This window comes from Sorghum bicolor, chromosome 1 (assembly GCF_000003195.3).
Source record: "Sorghum bicolor cultivar BTx623 chromosome 1, Sorghum_bicolor_NCBIv3, whole genome shotgun sequence".
Classification (NCBI taxonomy): domain Eukaryota; kingdom Viridiplantae; phylum Streptophyta; class Magnoliopsida; order Poales; family Poaceae; genus Sorghum; species Sorghum bicolor.
The window spans coordinates 67,967,138-67,987,507 of NC_012870.2; the positions used below are offsets into that span (position 1 = coordinate 67,967,138).

Consider the following 20,370-nt stretch of genomic DNA (forward strand, 5'->3'; position numbering starts at 1 on the left):
GGTCATGCCTCAGGTCAGGAGGTGTTGAAACGGTGAATTGTGTAGCCATGGCCCACGGGGCTGTGGTGGAGCCCACACAGTCGCTCCGATATACGAGCATGATTATCATCTGATTGATCCTTCGAAGCGATAAAGAAGAAAAAATGTTTTCTCTGCAATATTCTCGGAAATAAAGTTCAGGATGTTTTCTCTGCAATATTCTCGGAAAAGAAAGTTCAGGGGGAAAAGTACTTGTTTTGTGGAAATAGTTTGAACATTTCATGTCCATTCAAAAGTTATTCGCTCGAGCAATCAAGCTCAAGTCTTGATATAACGGATCTACACGCCATCTCTAGCATAGTAATACTTTCGTGGTCGTATTTTTTAAGGAATTTTGTAGTACTATACTAGGTTCCTATCATTTGTTTTTTTCTTGGGGCCCTACAGAACATAGATTTGTCTCGGAAAATTCCAAAACAATTCATTTCTTTCCCCCGAGTTCCTTTGAAAATTCCAAACTTTCTTCTTATATGCAGTACCAGCCCCCTAGGAATTTGGGTTATCTCGTTCAGAGCCTCATAGGATGGGCGAACAGACTCGGTTCACTCCGCCATCAGCCCATCATTATCTCTTCCACCACGCTTCCACCAGTTTAAAATAGCCGTATCATTTTTTTGGTAATCAGCCTATCGATCATCCCTCTGCTCTCACGGTCTCACCGTCGCTCGCTCCCCCTCTCCACCAGAGGCGACAACGTTTCCCCCTGCCAGGCTGCCACTGCCACTTCAAGGCTGCCGTCGACAGGATCCTGGCGGATCTCACGTCCGTCGTCAACAGGATCGGCGGAACTCACGTCCGTCATGGACGCCTGATCGTCTTTGAAAATAGTGAGAGAATAGTTCGCATACTCTCTTGAAAAAAATGGATTCCAAAAAATATTGTTTGCAAGGTCGAAGCATGCAAAGGTAAAAAAGTGTACACAAATATGTTTTCAAGAGAAATGCGTAATACCTTTCTATGACCTTCACCTGATATCTGTGCTAGAACCTTTCCGTTGGGTCCAATAAGAACAAATGTAGGCCAAGAGTTCACACCCAGTTCTCTCCACAAGTACATGTCACCGTCATTTACAACCTTCAAACATCTCAAGTAAGTGAGTCAAGAACTAAAGAAAAAGGAAGCATTTACAACCTTTAGACATCTCATGTGAGTCAAGAACAAAAAAAGAAAGAAAGGAAGGAAGCAATAAACAACGAGTTCGCCAATCATAAACAATACACCACAACGATGTACTTATTTTCTACTATTCCAGTACCTATGAGATATTCTATGATATATCTAGGTTGTTTGAGTAGTACCCATGTGATGTTCAACCACGTATTTAAAAAAAATAATGTTTTGGAAGTGAGGTCTTGTTTTGAAGAACTTATATATCTCGTAAAAAAACACAAGGTGCAATCCAAATTTAACACATAGTGACTTCAGGAAAAAAAAAACTTAAGACTTCATATGATTTGATACATTGCTCATACTCTCTGATAACTGGACCGTGCATGCTCCAAAGCCCAAAGTCCTAACACAGCCAATTATCTACAGGCCTACTGTGGAGATGGTCAGTGCGGTAGTGCTCCAACCAAACTGACGCTAATAGGCCCCAGAGCATGCTCGCATTGTGGGAGCCTGGGAGGACACTCCAATGAGGATGGCAGCGGATCGCACCCTTTGGGTGGTTGAGTGCTCTCTCGGTCTCAACTCATAACAGTGGTGATGCAATCTGAACATGTGGACTTATAAAGTGTTGGATTGATTTGTCCCCGACCCCCCGTTATTTGTTGCCTGATTGATTTCATCTAGCTTTCTTGGAGAGACCACAAGGGGCGCAGTGGTTTCTTCTCATTGAATTGGTCCATCTACTGGCGAGCAGGAGGGCAAGGCGCCTGGACGAGGGCACGTTGCCGATCACCACTGCGGATCTTATCCACATGCCTGGTGGAGCTTTTGCAGGGGGAGGGAACGTGCCTGATGCAGATTGATTGGTTGGAGTTTAGTATTTCTTTTTATTTTATTTGTTTTGAATGAATGTCTTTCTTTTTTTCAAAAAAAAGAACTTGGCAGGAGCACTGCCATATCATATCAGTGAGTTTGGTCTTTCTTGGTGGCATATCATATCATTGAGTTTAGTATTTTCTTCGTGGCAATGATAGGGAGATCCCACATTCGTAGAGGCAAAAGGGACCTTTTACAATGTTTCCCCCACCTCTACGGCCTGGATTTAATATATATTTTATTAATAGATGTGGTGCCCAGGGTGAGAGGGGGATCCTGTCCTACGGCAACGGCCACACTTGGTAACTGTCCTTTTGCAAAATTTGCATATATGCAAAAAAAAAAGTGGTTGACAGATACCTTCACTTCTTCAGACATGGAAAATGATAGTTGGTAGATACTACATGTTATCATGTCAATGTGCAAGGGGGGAAATCAAGCAGGTATCTGAGCAAAGAGGGTTTATGCAAATTGCTAGAAGGATTATACTTCATTTGAACATTTGAGAAGGTATATTGTTGTCATACCGGGTGGGTAACGTTGTAGCGCAGAACAGCATTACGGATAGCTTCAAGGTCCTTTTCGTTATCAAATTTGGCAGAGTGCACACCAACAACAGTGAACTGCAGGATCAAGCAACACACATGTGAATATCCAATATATAGCCATATACAGACACATGGATAGATAAAGAGTGTATTGCACTTGAGTTATATAATGCGGCCATCATAGGTTTTACAAACATAGGCTTGTCCCATTTCCAAACAAAGACATGCTTAAGCTATTAATTGTAGAACTGAGAAATCAAGATAAAGCTATCTGCATTTCGGAAAAGATTTACTACCAACTTCATTAGTTGAAATTTCAATAGTACTGAACAAGAATGCAATAGAAATTTATAACCAACGTCAGAAGATCTGCAATATGGCATCGTGGTGAATATTAGTATCAGGACGATGAATAACCACATATCAAAGTAGCGAAGGTAGAAAAGGAACAAAATAAACATGGAAAGTAACAGTGGCAACTAGTGTTGAAAGATTAGTTCAAGCATGAAACTACGACCTCTACCATTCTACCACAGCAATTAATATAATGCAATTATTCACAGCTCTCCTACATATTTGTGTGGGGGGTGGGGGGGGGGTGTTGGGAGGTGGAAGCAGACATAATCAGGAACATTCCAGCATATGAAGACAAATCAAACACTCACAGGCTTTTCTTTATACTTCTTCTCTACAAACTCAAGGTCTGGCAAGACATGCATGCAGTTAATGCAGCAATAGGTCCAAAAATCCAGCAGCACCACCCTTCCTTTTAAATCCTGCAGGAACAATTTGACAAGAACAATTAACTGTTGAATCATAGTTAACCAGACCTAAAATTTTCAGCAGATAAAGAATCTGAAAATTAGAATAGTGGCCATCCATCATGTTTTAGTAAGGAAAGCATCCAACTGTGAAGAATGTCCTATCAACTAAGATAAAGCAAATAGAGTTATGCATGCAGTTTACATGCATGGAGTAGTAGGGATGATAGTAGATTTGCATGCAGGAACAGTAGGGAATATGATGTTTTAGGAGAAGGGATGATCAATAGGTTTACATGTATTTGAGTCAAGTATATATTCGTGAAAAATGTATATGCATCAGAAGTTTAACATCGAGAATGGGAGCTTCCTGACCACAAGAGCACCACCAGTGCTTCACGAATGCTAGAAGACTGAAACTTTTGGATCATGTTAATTACAGTCTAGGCAGCCCCATCGAACAGAGTGATAGAGATGTATGCAAGATCTTCATAGTTTAAATCCAAAAGACAGGGTATGTGATTAGTACTGTAGCAAAGTTGCAGCTATGATAATAACCTAAAATGAGTTCTAAATTACTCGTCCAAACTGAAGTGGAGCTGTATTCAACCAGTCAAGCTTTCTTGGAAACTCAGGAACATATGTGGCAGAACCCCTACAGTAAAATTAGAAAAAGCATTTGTGTTTAAGTGCAAACGAACAGACTTTGTACAAGAAAGCAAGTCCAAGCTTCACAAGCCTAGACAATAGATTAATGTGCAGTTCGTTAGCTACCCACCCAGATTCAAACTCAGCTAGATATTTCTTTATTTGTTGAACTCTTGATGACAAAGATTCTCCTGCAAGCAGATAGCAAGATGAGCAACAAGTGACACACATGACAACTGGAAACCAATCTTCAATATAGCTTTGGATCCAAATGTTTCCGAGCGGTTTCAATCTCTCTAGGCATGCTAAAAAGAATTTTAGTCACTACGGTTACTTTGCAGGCCCAGCCTAAAGCCCACAATGGCACCATCAACATGCATTATGCCTGATGGAATTTCCAATTACCCAATAGCATTGTGCTGTGTTTAGAAGTGGCAGCCCGAAGTGGGCGGCCGGGTACCATCAAGCACCTAAACATCTTGGTGGCAAGTAGGTGCTAGGCAGGATGGTGATGCCTAGCACCTAGGTGCACTGTGTAGCTGATATTTTAAAGAGTGACATTGTTTTAGGCTCGTGATTTTATTGTTAGCAATAACATCAAAAGTCCATCTTGACTGATCCGTTAGAATTAACTGTAACAATGAACCTGTAAAAGATCCTCCTGCATCTGGATTTCTTACCTTCATTTCTGGCAAAAACTGAACTATTTCCACCCATGAAGAAATTCAGCAGCCCTTTGGGAGATGCAAACTGCATTGCCTGTATACATTAAAATAATTCATGACAATTAATCTTAATTAGATTTGTCATCAAGAATTCAGTGATGACATGGACACCTATATGAAAACTCATAGCCTTCATATAAATTATAGAAAACAAACATGTAAAAATTTATATGAATAACAAAAAGTGGTGTTAGCCCATAAAAACAAAAGGTAGCGTTAATTTAGCACAAAATTTTAAGAAATGGACCCTCGCTTCACATCGCGCCATTGTTAATGGTGTTAGTCATTGAAATCCATCCACATGCATAGTAATTTTTTTCTAGAAGATGAAGTCCATTCATCAGTTTTAATAGTATTTAAGATGTCACAGCTTATGAGATGACACCATGGATAGCAATATCACACCTAGGCTGAGGAAAATGACAAAGGGGGGAGCCCATAAAGTCAGAAAAGTTATGGGTTATGGTGGTATTAATCACACATAAATAAGGTCTAGCTAACACAGTAATATGTAACACCAAGGAAGGATACAGATGTTAGCATAGACCCTCACATTGTTCCTGAACAAGCTACCTGGGTTATTTTCTAATATAAAATCAAGGCAGATCCAGACTGTAGTTAGTTTCTCACTCTCAAATAGTTACCCAACTACCTTATGCACATAAACAGCCCAGGATGACAAAAAAGAGACATTTATTAAATGGTGCATTTCAATCACTCAGCATTTTTTTTTTTGAAAGAGTAATCACTCAGCATATTGCACATTAATATCAGGAAAAACTGCAATAACTACATTATCAATGTCCTCATAGGACAACTGTTTTAAATGGAGGGAATGAAACAAGTAATTGTACCCCAGAGTCCAAATGCTGAATCCACTAGATGACTAGAACTCAAAGTGAGGACTTGAATGAAACCAAAACAAGGACAAAAAGAAAAGAGTACACTTGCAATAAGGCCCTGTTTAGATTGGAGATGAAAAATTTTTTGGTGTCACATCGGATGTGTCGGAAGGATGTCGGGAGAGGTTTTTAGAAACTAATAAAAAAACAAATTACATAGCTCATCAGAAAACTGCAAGACAAATGTATTAAGCATAATTAATCAATCATTAGCACATGCGGGTTTCTGTAGCACTTAAGGCTAATCATAGAGTAATTAGGCTTAAAAGATTCGTCTCGCGATTTTCAACCAAACTGTGTAATTAGTTTATTTTTTTATGTACATTTAATGTTTCATGCATGTGTCTAAAGATTCGATGGGATGGATGAAAAAATTTTGGGTGGGGAACTAAACAGGCCCTAAGTGCAGAATCCTTCTCAAGTGCAATATAAGTAACTGTAGTGCAGAATGAAAGTTTTATGCAGCTATGTGGGTATCTGTATTAATCAGTTTAGTCCACTATGAATTGCAGGGTTGTCTTGATAAAAAAATACTAAAATGTCTCGTGGTGCAACCAGACAATGAATGAGGACAACAGCCATACTATATTCTCGAGAGGTGCACCACCAAACTAGAACATATGCCCAATGCTCATTTTATTAAACAAGTTTCCTGTGTTTTCCCAGATGGAACTTGCGAGCAACCAAATAATTCTTATTTTATGCATATTATAATAAAAATGTGTAAAAAGCCAAAGCTACAAATAAACACCATCAATATACATATTAATGTATCAGCTGAAGCAAGAGTTGTGCAACAGCTAGTTGTGTAAAGTTGTACCTTCCAATTTCTGACTGCAACAAAAAAACAGGAAAGGGCTATTCCCAGACTCCCATATCTCAATATTTCGCGTCGAGAACCCAACAGCCTGCAGGATTTCTTTTCGACATATCAATAAATTATGTTATGCAAACAGTCATGACTAGATAGTAACTTACAGATTAGAATAACACTAATATATCTGTTAGAACATGGAAAACAACCAATGCACAGGAAAGAGAAGAACCTGGATGGTGTTATTTATCCAGAAAATTTTCATGTTTAGTTCATGTTGCCAAAAAGATTTTTCGAAGAGATGAGATTTAAGTACACAAAGGAAACAGTGAACTCAAATACGATTGATATTTAAGCTTTTCCTCTTGGAAGAAACTGACCTTACCCTTCATTTTTTGAGGTTGGAGAACCTTTTGTGTCAGAAAGTCCAGCACCAGTTGTTCCGTTCAGACTCTCAGGCAAAGCATTTCGTACCGAACTACTATTCTCAGTATTTTCTGCCCCTTCATCTGCATTAATTGTCTTCAAATCAGCACCAAGTACTATGGTACAACCAACAGAAGAATGTATATCTAGCTCCGATTTCAACAAAACAACAATTTCACAGATGATACGGTTTGTGGGCAGATCAGTTTGGCAAAACAGTCACTCATAACTTTCAACGTTAATGCAGAAAAAAAAACAGCATGAGTCATATCCAGGCTGATAAATCAAAACCAATGTAATGGATCCAAGTTTCTATGTCCAGTTTTTCATACAAGAGATATGTTACTAGATCAAAATAAACTGTTTGTATTACATACTGTGGCGAGCATTAGAACCACCATACAAAATGTCGTTAATTGAAATGTCTCCAATATTCTTTCGTATGAGTGAGGGACTGCCTTGTTGTAACGCAACTTCCTCTAGAGTAGTCGTCACAGCGATACATCTGCAAGATGTGTGGCCAGAAGAACTTTTTAAAATATGAATCTTTTTCATGGTTCTAAATAATTTGACTATAAGATATATATATGTATTGCATAAAAAGTTTGAACTTTACAGATTAACAGGCAGTAACTGCACCCAACTTAATAAGGATATGGATGTGACTTCATGTAAATAATTGGCACATCAATTCCTCAAAATACAAACTTAGATGTGAAACAAGACAATCCCACCATAAAATCTGTCAAGACAAAAATCATAATAACTTAAAGACCTGCATCGCAGTCGCAGTCGCAGTCGCATTTGTATTTGTCCACAGCATTTTATAAGGAAAATCCATGGTAAAACATTTATTTAGGGTGAACTCAAACTAGTTGAACTTAAGTGCTATGACCAAAGTAAGGAAACCATATTTTTGACAGAAGGAAAAAAAATCCAATATGGACCTCATTTCCGCAGCTTTTGCAGCTTGAACACCAGCAAGTGCATCTTCTATCACAATGCACTGGAAAAAAACCAAAAGTTCATCATATAACACTTCAAACAAATAAATATGATGGAAGGAATGAAGTAACCAAAGAACTTAATAAAAAATAATATACTACAGAGAATTTCATGTCGATGCTTAAAGATTTCTGTTCTTGTCGCGGAAGACAAACAACAAAACCAAAACATGCCTCAGTTATAAAGTTATGAGGCAGCCAAATGGTCAACTTTGAAATCTCAACTCGTACCCAGATTCCATACCCATAACAGCTAAACACAACCCCCAACCCAACCTCAAAAAAAATTGTCACTCATAACATCCAAAGGTAGCTTATATGAGCCAACCAAGGTATACCTCCATCAATAGCAAACTGCATTTGCTCCTAATTTACATGGATTTTTTTCATATACAATAATTCTATCTAATTTACATGGATCCTTTTCGAAATAGCAAACTGCATTTGCCCCTACTGAGCATAAATCATGTGGAACCTATAAACAACTGCTACTTGGCTAAACTGGGGAGGACAAAAGTTTAGTCCTATTAGGTCTCCTCCTGTTGTTAGCTTATCTAGGGTGTATATAACAAACCCCACACAAGAACTGTGTATGCCATCATACCTTAGAAATCCCCATGTTTGTAGCCTTAAGAATCAAACCAGCATAGTTAAAGATTAACCAAAGCCATTTGCTCATAACAACAGAACACATGCAGTCCTTTGTGTTGCTACATTCTACACGTCCAGGCTTGTTTTCATAAAGATGTCAACCTTGGCTATCCATTTTAGTTTGCAAGATAAATTACCTTGTTTGTGTCAACACCTAAGTTCTTTGATGCTGCCAGAAATATGTCCGGAGCGGGCTTCAAATTTTCAAACGCGTCAGCAGAAACAATAGCATCAAATCTGAAATCCAAAAGGGATTCGTTGGACCAAATGACAAGTTGTGGGAAAAATAAAATGAGTGCAAACATAATAATCTTAGGGGTAATATTTTGAAACTCAGTTCTGGTTCAACTTAAATCTACTAGAGGCATAGACATATCATAGGACAGACCCAGTGCTGGCGGCTCCCACATGAGTAGGGTACTAGGGTCTGGGGAAGGAATAACCAAGGCAAGCCTTACCCCTGCATTTTGCAGAGAGGCTGCGTCGAACTCAGGACCTTTGGCTCAGTGGGAAGGCTTCTCACCATTGTGCCACGCCTGTCCTTCCCATGCACATATCATAATAGCAACAAAAGTTTTAGTTCATTCCTAACTTTACGAGGGTTTCGGTTTTGTCCAACGAAAGAAAAAAACATAGATACTTCTTAGTTCTTATGGGCAGTTTAAACCATATAGGAAGATATAATTAGGCTATGTGACTCAGGTGAATTAGAGAACCATAGGAGAGATCTATAATACATACTTGCAGATCCAAAATGTAAAGTGTTGTGGAGGCATTCATTGGCAAGACCTACATACTTCGCAAGAAGCAGCAACAGGTCCACTAGTGGCTAAGTTTATCATAGTTGAGAGTTTGTTTGAGTTAGCTGCTCAAGTCACATTAGTTATTTGAGAGAAGAAATAGCAATTTGTTTAGCAAAGTTATTAGGGCCAACCCTATAAAACAGAGTACAGCAGATTCATCTGGATTAAGCCGAAATAAACCTAAGACCACACAACCTCTTCGGGGAGCGAATCAAGTCTATTTTTGCCTCTACGACTCCCTAACCGAACCACCAATCTAGCCATATCAGTAAGTCATAGTAGCCACCCCACTCTATAACTAATATAAGTCATCCTACACTTTTCTGGCACTTTTCCATTCCTATTTCCTATTATGCCTTATTAATTATCTTACCTTTTTCATATCAAAATTATATCAGATAAATTGTGGGAAGGATAAAAAAAAAGGTTAATTCTGGAAAGTGGGCACTTGGGATTCAATTTAGAATCAAACACTTACAGAGACACAGGCAAACCAGCAGCAGCCAGATTGGCATCCACCTTAATCCTGTCGGCACTGGATGCAACAGCAACCTTAAGACCAGAATTTTTGCACTGTGTAGACAAAGCACATAGAGCCTTTTAACATCAATAGATTCAAATTTATTTAAACAAATTTCAGTGCACATACCTCCATGATGAGCTCCAGAGCCCCAGGGAATCCGATGCCAGAATTTGGCTTTGCGTACTACAGATCAAAACAGAGCTCTTGACCATGATATAATCTAATTCTAATAGACAATACAACTGATACAAGCTGTTGCATTAGTAATCTAACCTTGTCAAGATATATCTCAAAAAACCTCTTCTTGGCACTTTCAGGATTGAAACCTTTTACTCCTTTAGCTCTTGCGACACCTCCAAGGAAATTGGCCTCACCTAAACATTGAGAGGAAACTACAATAAATTTCTGAAAGGTAGCAATAATTTTTTTGTATTGTGTAATAACGCAATGAGCAAACAATGGGAATCATTTTCTGGTGGGGTCATCCTATATGAAAAGATAGGCAGTTAAATGCTTGATAGCATGTAGGACAATTGCAGTTGATGACTATTATCAACACTTGCATTGCAAACTAGCAACCACTATTGTAATAGATCAGAGGCAATGCTGAGCATCAGCAATACCCAAATTATAAAATTTAATGAACTTGGGAGACCCGAAGTTTATAGGATACCAACATGATGTCACAATTGTTGTGATGCAAGCAATGTGACCATGGTCCCAGGAACGTGGTGGGCCATAACAAGCATTCTAAATTTCTAATACACCAATCTGTATGTCAATATTTGGTAAGGGCATATCGAACTAGCAACCACTGTAGTTACCGTTGGATCAACAATAGTATTGGGCAGGAACATATAATTACAAGTCAAACAGTCTATAGCACGGAAGTTAAGTGGCATAGGATGCTACTGTCGAAAGCGGAGTGGATAATGGATTACTTCCTCAGACCTCCAACCTATAATTGGACGTCTGGCTTTTCGAGGAGTTGAACTTTTTAAAAATTGATCATACAATGCAGAAACGCGAATGGCAGGGGCAGCTGGCCAGTAACTAGGAGTCTAGGACCTCAGATAGTTAGTTACCAGTGCCCATGAAGGGGACGAAGTCATCCACGGTGACCTCGACGCCCATCTCGGCGAAGACATCGACGCCGGCCTGTCGCGAGGGCTCCTCGCTGTCGCAGAGCACGCCGTCCATATCGAAGAGCACGGCGGAGACCTTCCCCCAGGCCGCTCCCTCCGCCACCTCGGTCCCCGGAGAAGAGGGCGACGGTGCGGAGGCAGCTGCAGCGGCGACGACGTCGCGCCGCCCGCGTCGCGGGAGCTGCATAGCCGCCGATCGGGTCTTCGGGAGGAGGAGCGGGCGGGGAGGCGGCGCCTGGGAAGTGGGCGGGTAGTTGCGAGAAGCGAGGAGGCGGTGGAGGCTTCCAGACGAAGGCGCGAGGTGCCGCGCCATGGCCGCTCGGCTTGGGTGGGACTCGCCGGGTCGGGAGCGTGCGCTGTGGCAGAGATGGTTTTTGTGGAGGAACGGCTCATCGCTCGCTGGCCGCTGCGGCGCACGAGTGGATGGGTGGAGGTGGAGCGTGGACGCGGTGCGCTGCTGCTGCTCGCGATTGTCCTGGGCGTACATGTGGGCGCCGTGTGGCCTTATCTTCTGTGATAAACTCCAATCACACGAAACAATATATGCGTTTCAGGTGATGAAAACGAAAATACATCTGCAGTTATAGGTTGACGCAAATGTGTGTTGAGAAGGGAAAACACGGAGCGAAGAAGATCAGCCAGCAAGGAATATGCTTCGAAGTTCGAAGATGTACACAGGCTGTTTTCATGCCTGCATTTGGCGTTTCCGAGTTTTTTTTTTGGTTGACGCCAGCGTATGAGCCTTTATAAAAATAAAGTAATTGTGGCCATTTTATATGATAGCATTACATTGTCAGCGGATGAGTGATCCAATGGATGAAAGTTAAAACATTGTAAGGATTGTGGATCCTTCGAAGGAAGAGGGAAAATAGCGCGATTGCCACTGCAAAAAATAAAGAAAAAAGGCATTAGTCATGTCCATTGCAAGTAACATCATTATTAGTCATTCCCTAGATTTGGTACCCTGTTCGTTTCATTAAAATTAGATTATGCTGATGCTAAAATGTTACAAGATAAAAATATTTTACCTTCGCTCAGGAGAATGTGGTCACACACGTGTACGGTGACTGTGTACCTATTTGTTTTTGTCTAATCTTGCCGTTAGTTCCGAAAAGATTTCGGATCTCGGTAGCACTTTCGTTTGTTTGTGGCAAATATTATCCAATCATAGACTAACTAAGCTCAAAAGATTCATCTCGTGATTTACAGACAAACTGTGCAATTAGTTTTTGTTTTTATATATATATCTAATGCTTCATGTATGTGTTCTAAGATTCGATGTGATGGAGAATCTTGAAAAGTTTTTGAATTTCAAAGTGAACTAAACAAGGCCTTACTACTCCCATAGTATAAACTTAGGGCTGTTTTGGCAGTGTTTGATTAGAGTTATTAAAGTTTAATTAATATAATTTGTTTTATTTGGTAATTAGTGTCCAATTATGGACTAATTAGACTCAAAATACTCGTTTCACAAATTATTCTCTAACTATGTTGTTAGTTTCATAGATAATTTATATTTAATACTTTATACATGTGTCCAAACATTCGATACGACGGACGGTAAACTTTATCGCACTCAACCAAATAGGCTCTTAGTTGGTGTTTTTTTTTATTTTGGCTAGTGTAGCACTTTCGCTTGTATTTGACAATCATGGACTAACTAAGCTCAAAAGATTCATCTCTCAAATTATAGACGAACTATGCAATTAGCTATTTTTAATCTATATTTAGGCCTTGTTTAGTTCACCCCGAAAACCAAAAAGTTTTCAAGATTCCCTGTCACATCGAATCTTTCGGCACATGCATGAAGCATTAAATATAAACAAAAATAAAAACTAATTGTACAGTTTACCTGTAAATCACGAGATGAATCTTTTGATCCTAGTTAGTCCATAATTAGACAATATTTGCCCTAACAAACGAAAGTGCTACAGTTTCCGAAAACTTTTCATTTTACCAAAATTTTTTGGTTCGAAGCACTGTAGCACTTTCGTTTGTTTGTGAAAAATATTATCCAATTATAGATCTCGCGATTTAAAGGCAAACTGTGTAATTAATTTTTATTTTTGATTTTGACTATAATTAATACTTCATGTATGTACCGTAAGATTCGATGTCACAAGAAAGTTTTATATTTTTTTTGTTTTTGGTGAACTAAACAAGGCCACCAAGGCCCAAACAGCCCCTTTGAGAAAAATGAAAATTGTTGGAGAGCACTACGAACAAGCCTTCCTCGAGCCTCGAGAACCACACACACATGACACACCCACGATCCATCACATCGCAGGCTCGCGGCTCCCTTCCTCTTGTCCCGCACCAACAGAAAAAAGAATGATGCCTTGTTTAGTTCCAAAAAATTTTACAAAATAGGAATAGTACCACTTTCGTTTGTATTTGACAAATATTATCTAATTATGTACTAACTAGACTCAAAAGATTCGTCTCGTCAATTCCGACCAAACTGTGCAATTAGTTTTTATTTTCGTCTATATTTAATACTTCATGCATGCGTCTAAAGATTTGATGTGACGGGGAATCTGAAAAATTTTGCAAATTTTTTTGGGAAGTAAACAAGGCCTGAGAAAAGGAATCCACAAAGAACTCGGACGGTAACAGTATTTAAACAAATGTATAATCTTTGTCTCTAAATAACTGTCATTGTTAATGTGCATGTCACAAATTTAACTTGATTTTAAAAAATATGTATGATATTTATATCTTCCAATATTTATTAAAAAATTAAATTAAAAGATATTCTTAATAATACTAATTATACACCATAAATATTAATATTTTTAATATATATTTAAAATCAAAATTGTTTCTCAAAAAATAATAAATATTTAGGGACAGGGAGTAGGCCTCATTTGCCATTTGAATAAAGCAGTACTCAAAGGGCATTTGCGCTTGCACTTGCGTGAGAAGTGTGTCTCTTTCACAGTTTTCCTGTTGAGATTGAGAAATAGCCTCAGCATTTTTCGCCCTTTTTTTGGAAAAAAAAGAAGCGAGTCTAAGAGCAACTCCAACAGCTTTGCTATTCTTATTATGGAGGCTTTTTAGAACTTTTATAGTAGAAAAATAGGCTTCAACAGATGTGCTATTTGGTTTTGTAAAATAGAAAGTTTGCTATCCCTTGATTTTCGTTGGCCATATATAGCCAACCACTGGCACTAGCTATCTGATAGCAAGAATGTTGTAAACCTCTTCTTTTTTAAAAAGTTATCTATTTTATAAAATGGCTAAACATTAGAATTTGACTACTCAAGCTCATTTTAACCAAGCTCTTGGAGATGCTCTAAGGGGCATTATTAACGCGCATGCGAACTTTTTAAATCTCGTTTTCAGAAGTCCTCTTGAACCAGCCAGTCAGCCAAAGACAATCGACAGACAACGCACCACGCTCACCAACCGAAAAGCCCGAGATAAAGAATCAACTCCGTACAATACTAAGCCCGATGCTCTCCAGCCAACGGAGCTCTCAAACGGCGATGCCTTCCAAGTCGACCGCGAGCACTCTGGCGAGCGCCTCGAGCCCGACGCCTTCGTCGCCGCCGTCCCCTCCGCCGGCGACGCGGATCATGGCGCGGACCTCCTCGTCCGCCGCGGGCATCCCGGCCCAGCCGAGGTAGGCCTTGAGGTCCTCGAACCCGACCTTGCCATCCCCGTCCCGGTCCATGAGCCGGAAGGCGTCCTCCATGGCGGCGCGGCGCCCGGCGCCTCCCGCGGCGGCGGCGGCGCGGCTGGCCAGCAGGCGCTCGAACTCGTCGTACTGCACGAAACCGTCGCGGTCGGCGTCGGCGGCCGCGATCATGGCCGCGAGGTCGTCGTCGTCGAACCGCTCGCCGGCCGCGGGCCCCTCCGCGGCGGCGTAGAAGGACTTGAGGTCCTCCCGGCTGATGCGGCCGTCCCGGTCCGCGTCAAGCACGTCGAACGCCGGCCTCAGGTCGCCGCCAGCGCCGGAGACGGCGGCGGCGGAGAGGTCGAGCCCCAGGTACTTGCCGGTGGGGCACATGCTCGCCTGCTTCGCCGGGACTCGGGAGACGACGGGAGGAGGAGGAAGAGGAGAGGGCAGGGGGGGAACTCGCAAACTGTCTGGACCTCTGAATCGGAACGGGACGTGCGCTCTGCTTTTTTTGCGGAAGGTCGCTGCTAATTGCGGCTTGTGCTGTTCGCATCTCACCAGAGGCTGGTATTTATAGGAGCGGGGGACGGACTCTCCCGTCATCGAGGACGTTTTTGCCTGTGGACCCGGTGCAGGAACGGTGGACGCAAGCCCATCGCACTGACGCCGTGGGTCCTGGTGCTTTTTGCGGTGGGACCGCCGAGTCCGGTGCAGCGTGAAGTGGTGGACGGGGTGTTTCGGGCCCGACAGTGGGAAACGGTGACATGTCAACGCGGCAGGAGATACTTGGATTTTAATTGGTTGGCAGTTGGCTTGAGATCTGTGATGAGCTTGCGACGCAAGGAGGAGCCACAGCTTGACGGGAAGCTGGGGTCGCCGTTGGTTGGACTTGGACCACGACAAACTGGAAGACGTGTTGGGTGACGTCTTTGCGGTCTCTTGCGGCGCTGGGCCGCTGGGCGTCGCTCTCCGGCTGAGATCTTCCGTGGCGTCAGCTGGCGATTCCACCGCCCCGCGCGCGCCTGTGCAATTTTCTGAGGCCGTTCCCGACTTCCCGTGCGCTGCCACGAGGTTGCTGCTGTAGTAGCTAAACACCAAGCACCAGCACGTGGGTATATAAAGAAAAGGAAAGTTGTGCAGCCACATGGTAATAAATATATTCATGCCATAAACATGCATACTGATATTATATTTAGCCTTTTCCAATTTAGCTAAATTCAAGTTTTTTTTTCCAGAATCTGTTCAAAGCCTCAACGCGGTTTATATATAACACAAATATAAGCATGATTCTCCTATGTTACCAAAGCTCATACATGTTCCAGACTTCATCAAATCCACACCATATATGGTTTCCCATTTTGAGCAATGTCGCTGCACGGAAAGAAAAATCCGGATTCCAATTTCCATGGAGGTGGAATCGATGGTGCAATACCGACGGTAGAGAAAAAGATAGCTTTCATTTCACGGTTTGGAGAATCGTGAAATGCCCGGGATTACATTCGCGATTCGCCCAGTGCCCTACGAACGCGAGTGCCCGGCGGCCGGCGCGCATATATTCCTGGACGAGAAGGACGCGACGTGGCAACGTGGGCACTTGGCAGTCCATGTGTCGTGACTCGTGTGCCCGCCACTGCCAGCCGCAGAGACACGGACACCGTTCACATCATCACATATTCACATGCCATCAGCTACGTGACAACCGTCAGGCTGGTCCAAATCGATAGGACGGCGGTAGGAGTACTAGGGTAGATGAAATGTCACATGGCTGGCACAGAGCGGTGACCGTAGGTTCGTGAGCAACAAAGTGGAGCACGGCTTGCCGGTGATTAGGGAGGGCACTATCCTGTTATTATCCCCTCCATCCAAAAACAATGGAAATCTTTGAGGAGTTAAAAATAGAAGATTTGACCAAATAAATAAAAATATCAATTTTTAAACTATATAATAAGTATCAATAGATTACTTATGAAACATATTTTTATCATAAACTTATTTGAGAATAAAAATGTGACATTATCTTGTATAAATTTAATCAAATTTATGATTACTTAACTTCTCGAGAAACACTGCAATCCTCTTCCTGCTAAACCCCTTTTCTCCCCGGTCCACCACTGGTTCATCATAGAAAAAGACCTCACAAAGCCAGGATCACTAACTAATAGAATAGTACTATTAACTAATACTAAATATATAAATAGAAAATTGAAACAAAAAAGTAACTATTTTTTATACTTTTCTAGTTCTATTGCTATCGTGCGTTTTATGTAATCGATCAGGTCATATAGATATCCCTTCATCACAATATAGGTCATCAAAAAGGATCCCGAACGGCTCACCAAAGCACGAAAAAATCCAATCCTTTCGGATCAGGGATCCAAGCGGTAGCAACTAGACTCTGATCTATGTGTCCTAATTCCAAAAGGATTACAAATCCAGACATGAATCTCGATACACATATTTGTATTTTTCTATGGAGAGTGTACTTTCTATCTGTCCTGAGCCCAAAAGAAGCTTACTTCTAGATCAGATAAAAACAAAACTATGTTAAGTTTACTTAGACTTATACGAAGTAATATCAACAATTATAATTCTAGATATGTACATATTGGATATCATAGTATACTTTTCTAAAACTTTCGTCAAACTGATTTTTATTTCACAAGTTTGGTCAAACTGACTTGACTTAGTATATTCTAGCCAAAAGTGTACAATTTTTGGAGCTAGGAATATTTTATTCATTCATCCAACAAAATTTCCATCAGAAAAATTATATGCAAGGCGATCTTCGTTGTACCTTATCAAAGTGCGCAATGCTTAACATTTTTTGGACAAATTTAGAAACAAGTACCTTATCTTCGTTGTATCTTGAATTTTTTTAATTTTTGGGTGAACTAAACAGGCCCCGATTTACCGATGACCATGTTGTTTAGTTTATCTCAAAACCATTTTTTTAAGATTTCCCGTCACATCGAATCTTGTGGCACATATATGGAGTATTAAATATAGACGAAAATAAAAACTAATTGCACAGTTTACCTGTAAAATACGAGATGAATTTTTTGAGTCTAGTTAGTTTATGATTGTACAATAATTATCAAATAAAAATTAAAATACTACAATACCTAAAATTATTTTTTTCGAAACTAAAGAAGACCCAAACGGAAACATTTGGAAAGATGCATCCATTCACTGCACGGGACTAGTGGTTTGCACTTTGCACACGTCATCAACGTCTGAGGAATCCGACCACAAAATAGAATAGCCCAACAAGGGGGGAGAAATCTAGTGGCCCCTGAAGAAAAGGAGCCCAGTGCAAAAGTAGGCCTAAATTCTTGGACTCCTCTGCACGTCCAATATGGCAATATGTATGGGAACAAAATAGTCCATACAGATCGTACAGCACGGCCCATGAAGAGAAAACCCTGAAAACCCTAGCACTCGTAACCTCTGCTCCTATAAAAGGCAGCGCCGCGAGACGACACTCTCACCACCGCAGCGCCGCCACAGGTAAAGAAGAAAGACCCACTGTTTTCCCCTTCTTTCGTGTTCGTGTACTACTTCGTGATATTGGTGGTTGATTCCGTGATGAGAAATCCAACGAGACTCGAGCCCCTCGATGAGTCGATCCCTCAGATTTCTCTCCGGGGCTCGAATTTTCCACTGGGGCGAGATTTCCGGAGATCTTGAGTCGCTTCGCCTACTGCCCACCGTGAGGCGCAGCGAATAACATTCTCCAAGATTTGCCCGCAAAAAAGTTCTTCCAGATTTCTGTCCGTATATTTTTGTTTATTGTGCGTTTTCCGGTTGTTCTGTGAGCCCCGTGATGGCACAATCTTTGAGACCTGAGATTTTCTTCCTTGATGAATTTCAAAAGCATGATTACTGAGGGCCACAGATTCGATCACCTTTTCTTACTCCTTTTCGTCAGAGCCTAGTTGTTTTACTTGATCGTGTTGTGGATGATGAAATGCACTGGGCTCCGAGCAGTGAAATTTGCTGTGTTTTGACGGAGATGCACTTGCCTAGAAAGCATTGTCTGACATGCACAGTATAGTCTTATAGTCTAGTAACATATCATTGCCCTGATGAGTCATTGAAGAAGGCTGCATTGTACCAAGATTGGGGCTCAGTTTCTTTACCCTCGTCTTGAATTTGCCGATTCGGCTGTAGCCAAATTAACGAGGAAGAAAAACTGGTCGGCTTGCCCTTATTCAGTGGGTTATCCGCTTACCGATCTTCCCATATGCCATCAAATCAAGCTTTTTCTTCACTTTGCTATTAAAACGAGGTGATAGTGGAGGGGCATGGCGTATGCTGTAGCCATTCTTGTAGAACACCTCGAACAGCAAGTTCCTGCCGCTGTCTTTCTCATACTTTTGATTTCTAGTGATCCTTCTCCACGGGCGTTTTAAATCACTGGAGGAAGACGTGGCCGGTGGTTCATCATCCGGGCAGCCTGATGCCATCGTCGCAGGCTGCGTCATTGATGTTTACATTGTTTAACCGAGATCTCAGGACATGACTATTCTTAAATATAAACCTTAATCAGAACCTCGTATTGCAATGAAATTATCCTAAGAAATTCTAGAACTTAATATTTGATGAACGTTTAAATCTCATTTGAAACAAAAAATCAAACAATTTAAACTTTTGACTAAATTTATATAAAAAAACTACTAACATTCTTGATAAATGATAAAATTTGTTATAGAATATATTTTATAACAGTTTTATTTAGAAACGTAAACACTAATATTATTTACTATAAATTTAACTAACTTAAGCTTATTTAGCTGATATAAATTTCCTACATTCTTTACTGGGCTGAGTGTTCTGAACAAATTGTTTGATAAGCTCCTGCTGGATGTCGTTAATAAGCTCAGGCGAACAGGCGCCGCAAGTGGCCATCAGCTGAAGCGAGCACACCGGGGTCTATCTCTATGCTGCAGCGAGCACAACGGGGTCTATCTCAATGCTTCATCATGGTCTAAGGCCTTGTTTAGGCCCTGTTTAGTTCCCCACTCAAAAATTTTTCATCCATCCCATCGAATCTTTGGACACATGCATGGAACATTACATGTAGATAAAAAAATAAACTAATTACACAGTTTAGTTGAGAATCGCGAGACGAATCTTTTAAGCCTATACTCCATGATTAGCCTTAAGTGCTACAGTAACCCACATATGCTAATGATAGATTAATTATGCTTAATAAATTTGTCTTGCTGTTTCCTGACGAGCTATGTAATTTATTTTTTTATTAGTTTCTAAAAACCTCTTCCGATATCCTTCCAACATATCTGATGTGACATCCAAAAAATTTTCATCCCTAATCTAAACAGGCCTTTAGTTGACAAAAACTTTTGGTTCGAGGGTACTGTAGCACTTTTGTTTTTATTTGACAAATATTGTCCAATCATGAAGTAACTAGACTCAAAAGATTCATCTCGCGGTTGACAGACAAACTGTGTAATTAGTTTTTATTTTCATCTATATTTAATGCTCCATGCATATGACGCAAAATTTGATGTGATGGAGAATCTTGAAAAATTTTGGGTTTTTTGGTGAACTGAACAAGGCCTAAGAAAAACATGTCAATAACTGAGCCTGGATGGCCCCCCATGATCTTAAATACAGGCTCCCCATGATCTTAAATATCTGATGTTTTATATGAAAATTACAATTTTATTACATCAAGATTTAAAAAGTTTGCTAAATATCTGATTTGGGTTTTAAGATCATGAGATAGCTTCGACATGAAAAATCCAAATAA

General features: G+C 40.7%; 2 protein-coding genes across 5 annotated transcripts in view; both read right to left on the reverse strand.

Moving 5' to 3' along the window:
- The window catches only part of LOC8081067 (NHL repeat-containing protein 2), a 28,518-nt gene extending 17,041 nt beyond the window's left edge, over positions 1–11,477 (reverse strand). For 3 of the 4 annotated variants that reach the window (XM_021464637.1, XM_021464647.1, XM_021464653.1), the window contains exons 1-16: positions 10,916–11,477; positions 10,104–10,204; positions 9,957–10,013; positions 9,786–9,880; positions 8,963–9,040; positions 8,642–8,741; positions 7,797–7,855; positions 7,227–7,354; positions 6,809–6,932; positions 6,430–6,517; positions 4,663–4,741; positions 4,113–4,173; positions 3,914–3,989; positions 3,239–3,349; positions 2,553–2,648; positions 991–1,113 (exon numbers count right to left, since the gene is read on the reverse strand). In XM_021464637.1, coding sequence (XP_021320312.1) covers positions 991–1,113; positions 2,553–2,648; positions 3,239–3,349; positions 3,914–3,989; positions 4,113–4,173; positions 4,663–4,741; positions 6,430–6,517; positions 6,809–6,932; positions 7,227–7,354; positions 7,797–7,855; positions 8,642–8,741; positions 8,963–9,040; positions 9,786–9,880; positions 9,957–10,013; positions 10,104–10,204; positions 10,916–11,462 — 1,923 coding nt within the window. In that variant the 5' untranslated portion in view covers positions 11,463–11,477. The remainder of the gene's footprint in view (positions 1–990; positions 1,114–2,552; positions 2,649–3,238; positions 3,350–3,913; positions 3,990–4,112; positions 4,174–4,662; positions 4,742–6,429; positions 6,518–6,808; positions 6,933–7,226; positions 7,355–7,796; positions 7,856–8,641; positions 8,742–8,962; positions 9,041–9,785; positions 9,881–9,956; positions 10,014–10,103; positions 10,205–10,915) is intronic. The other variant, XM_021464643.1, reaches the window with a different exon arrangement.
- LOC8081068 (calmodulin) lies at positions 14,243–15,215 on the reverse strand. The gene has a single exon (XM_002467924.2). The coding sequence runs from the start codon at positions 15,198–15,200 to the stop codon at positions 14,454–14,456; it is 747 nt and encodes a 248-aa protein (XP_002467969.2). The 5' UTR covers positions 15,201–15,215; the 3' UTR covers positions 14,243–14,453.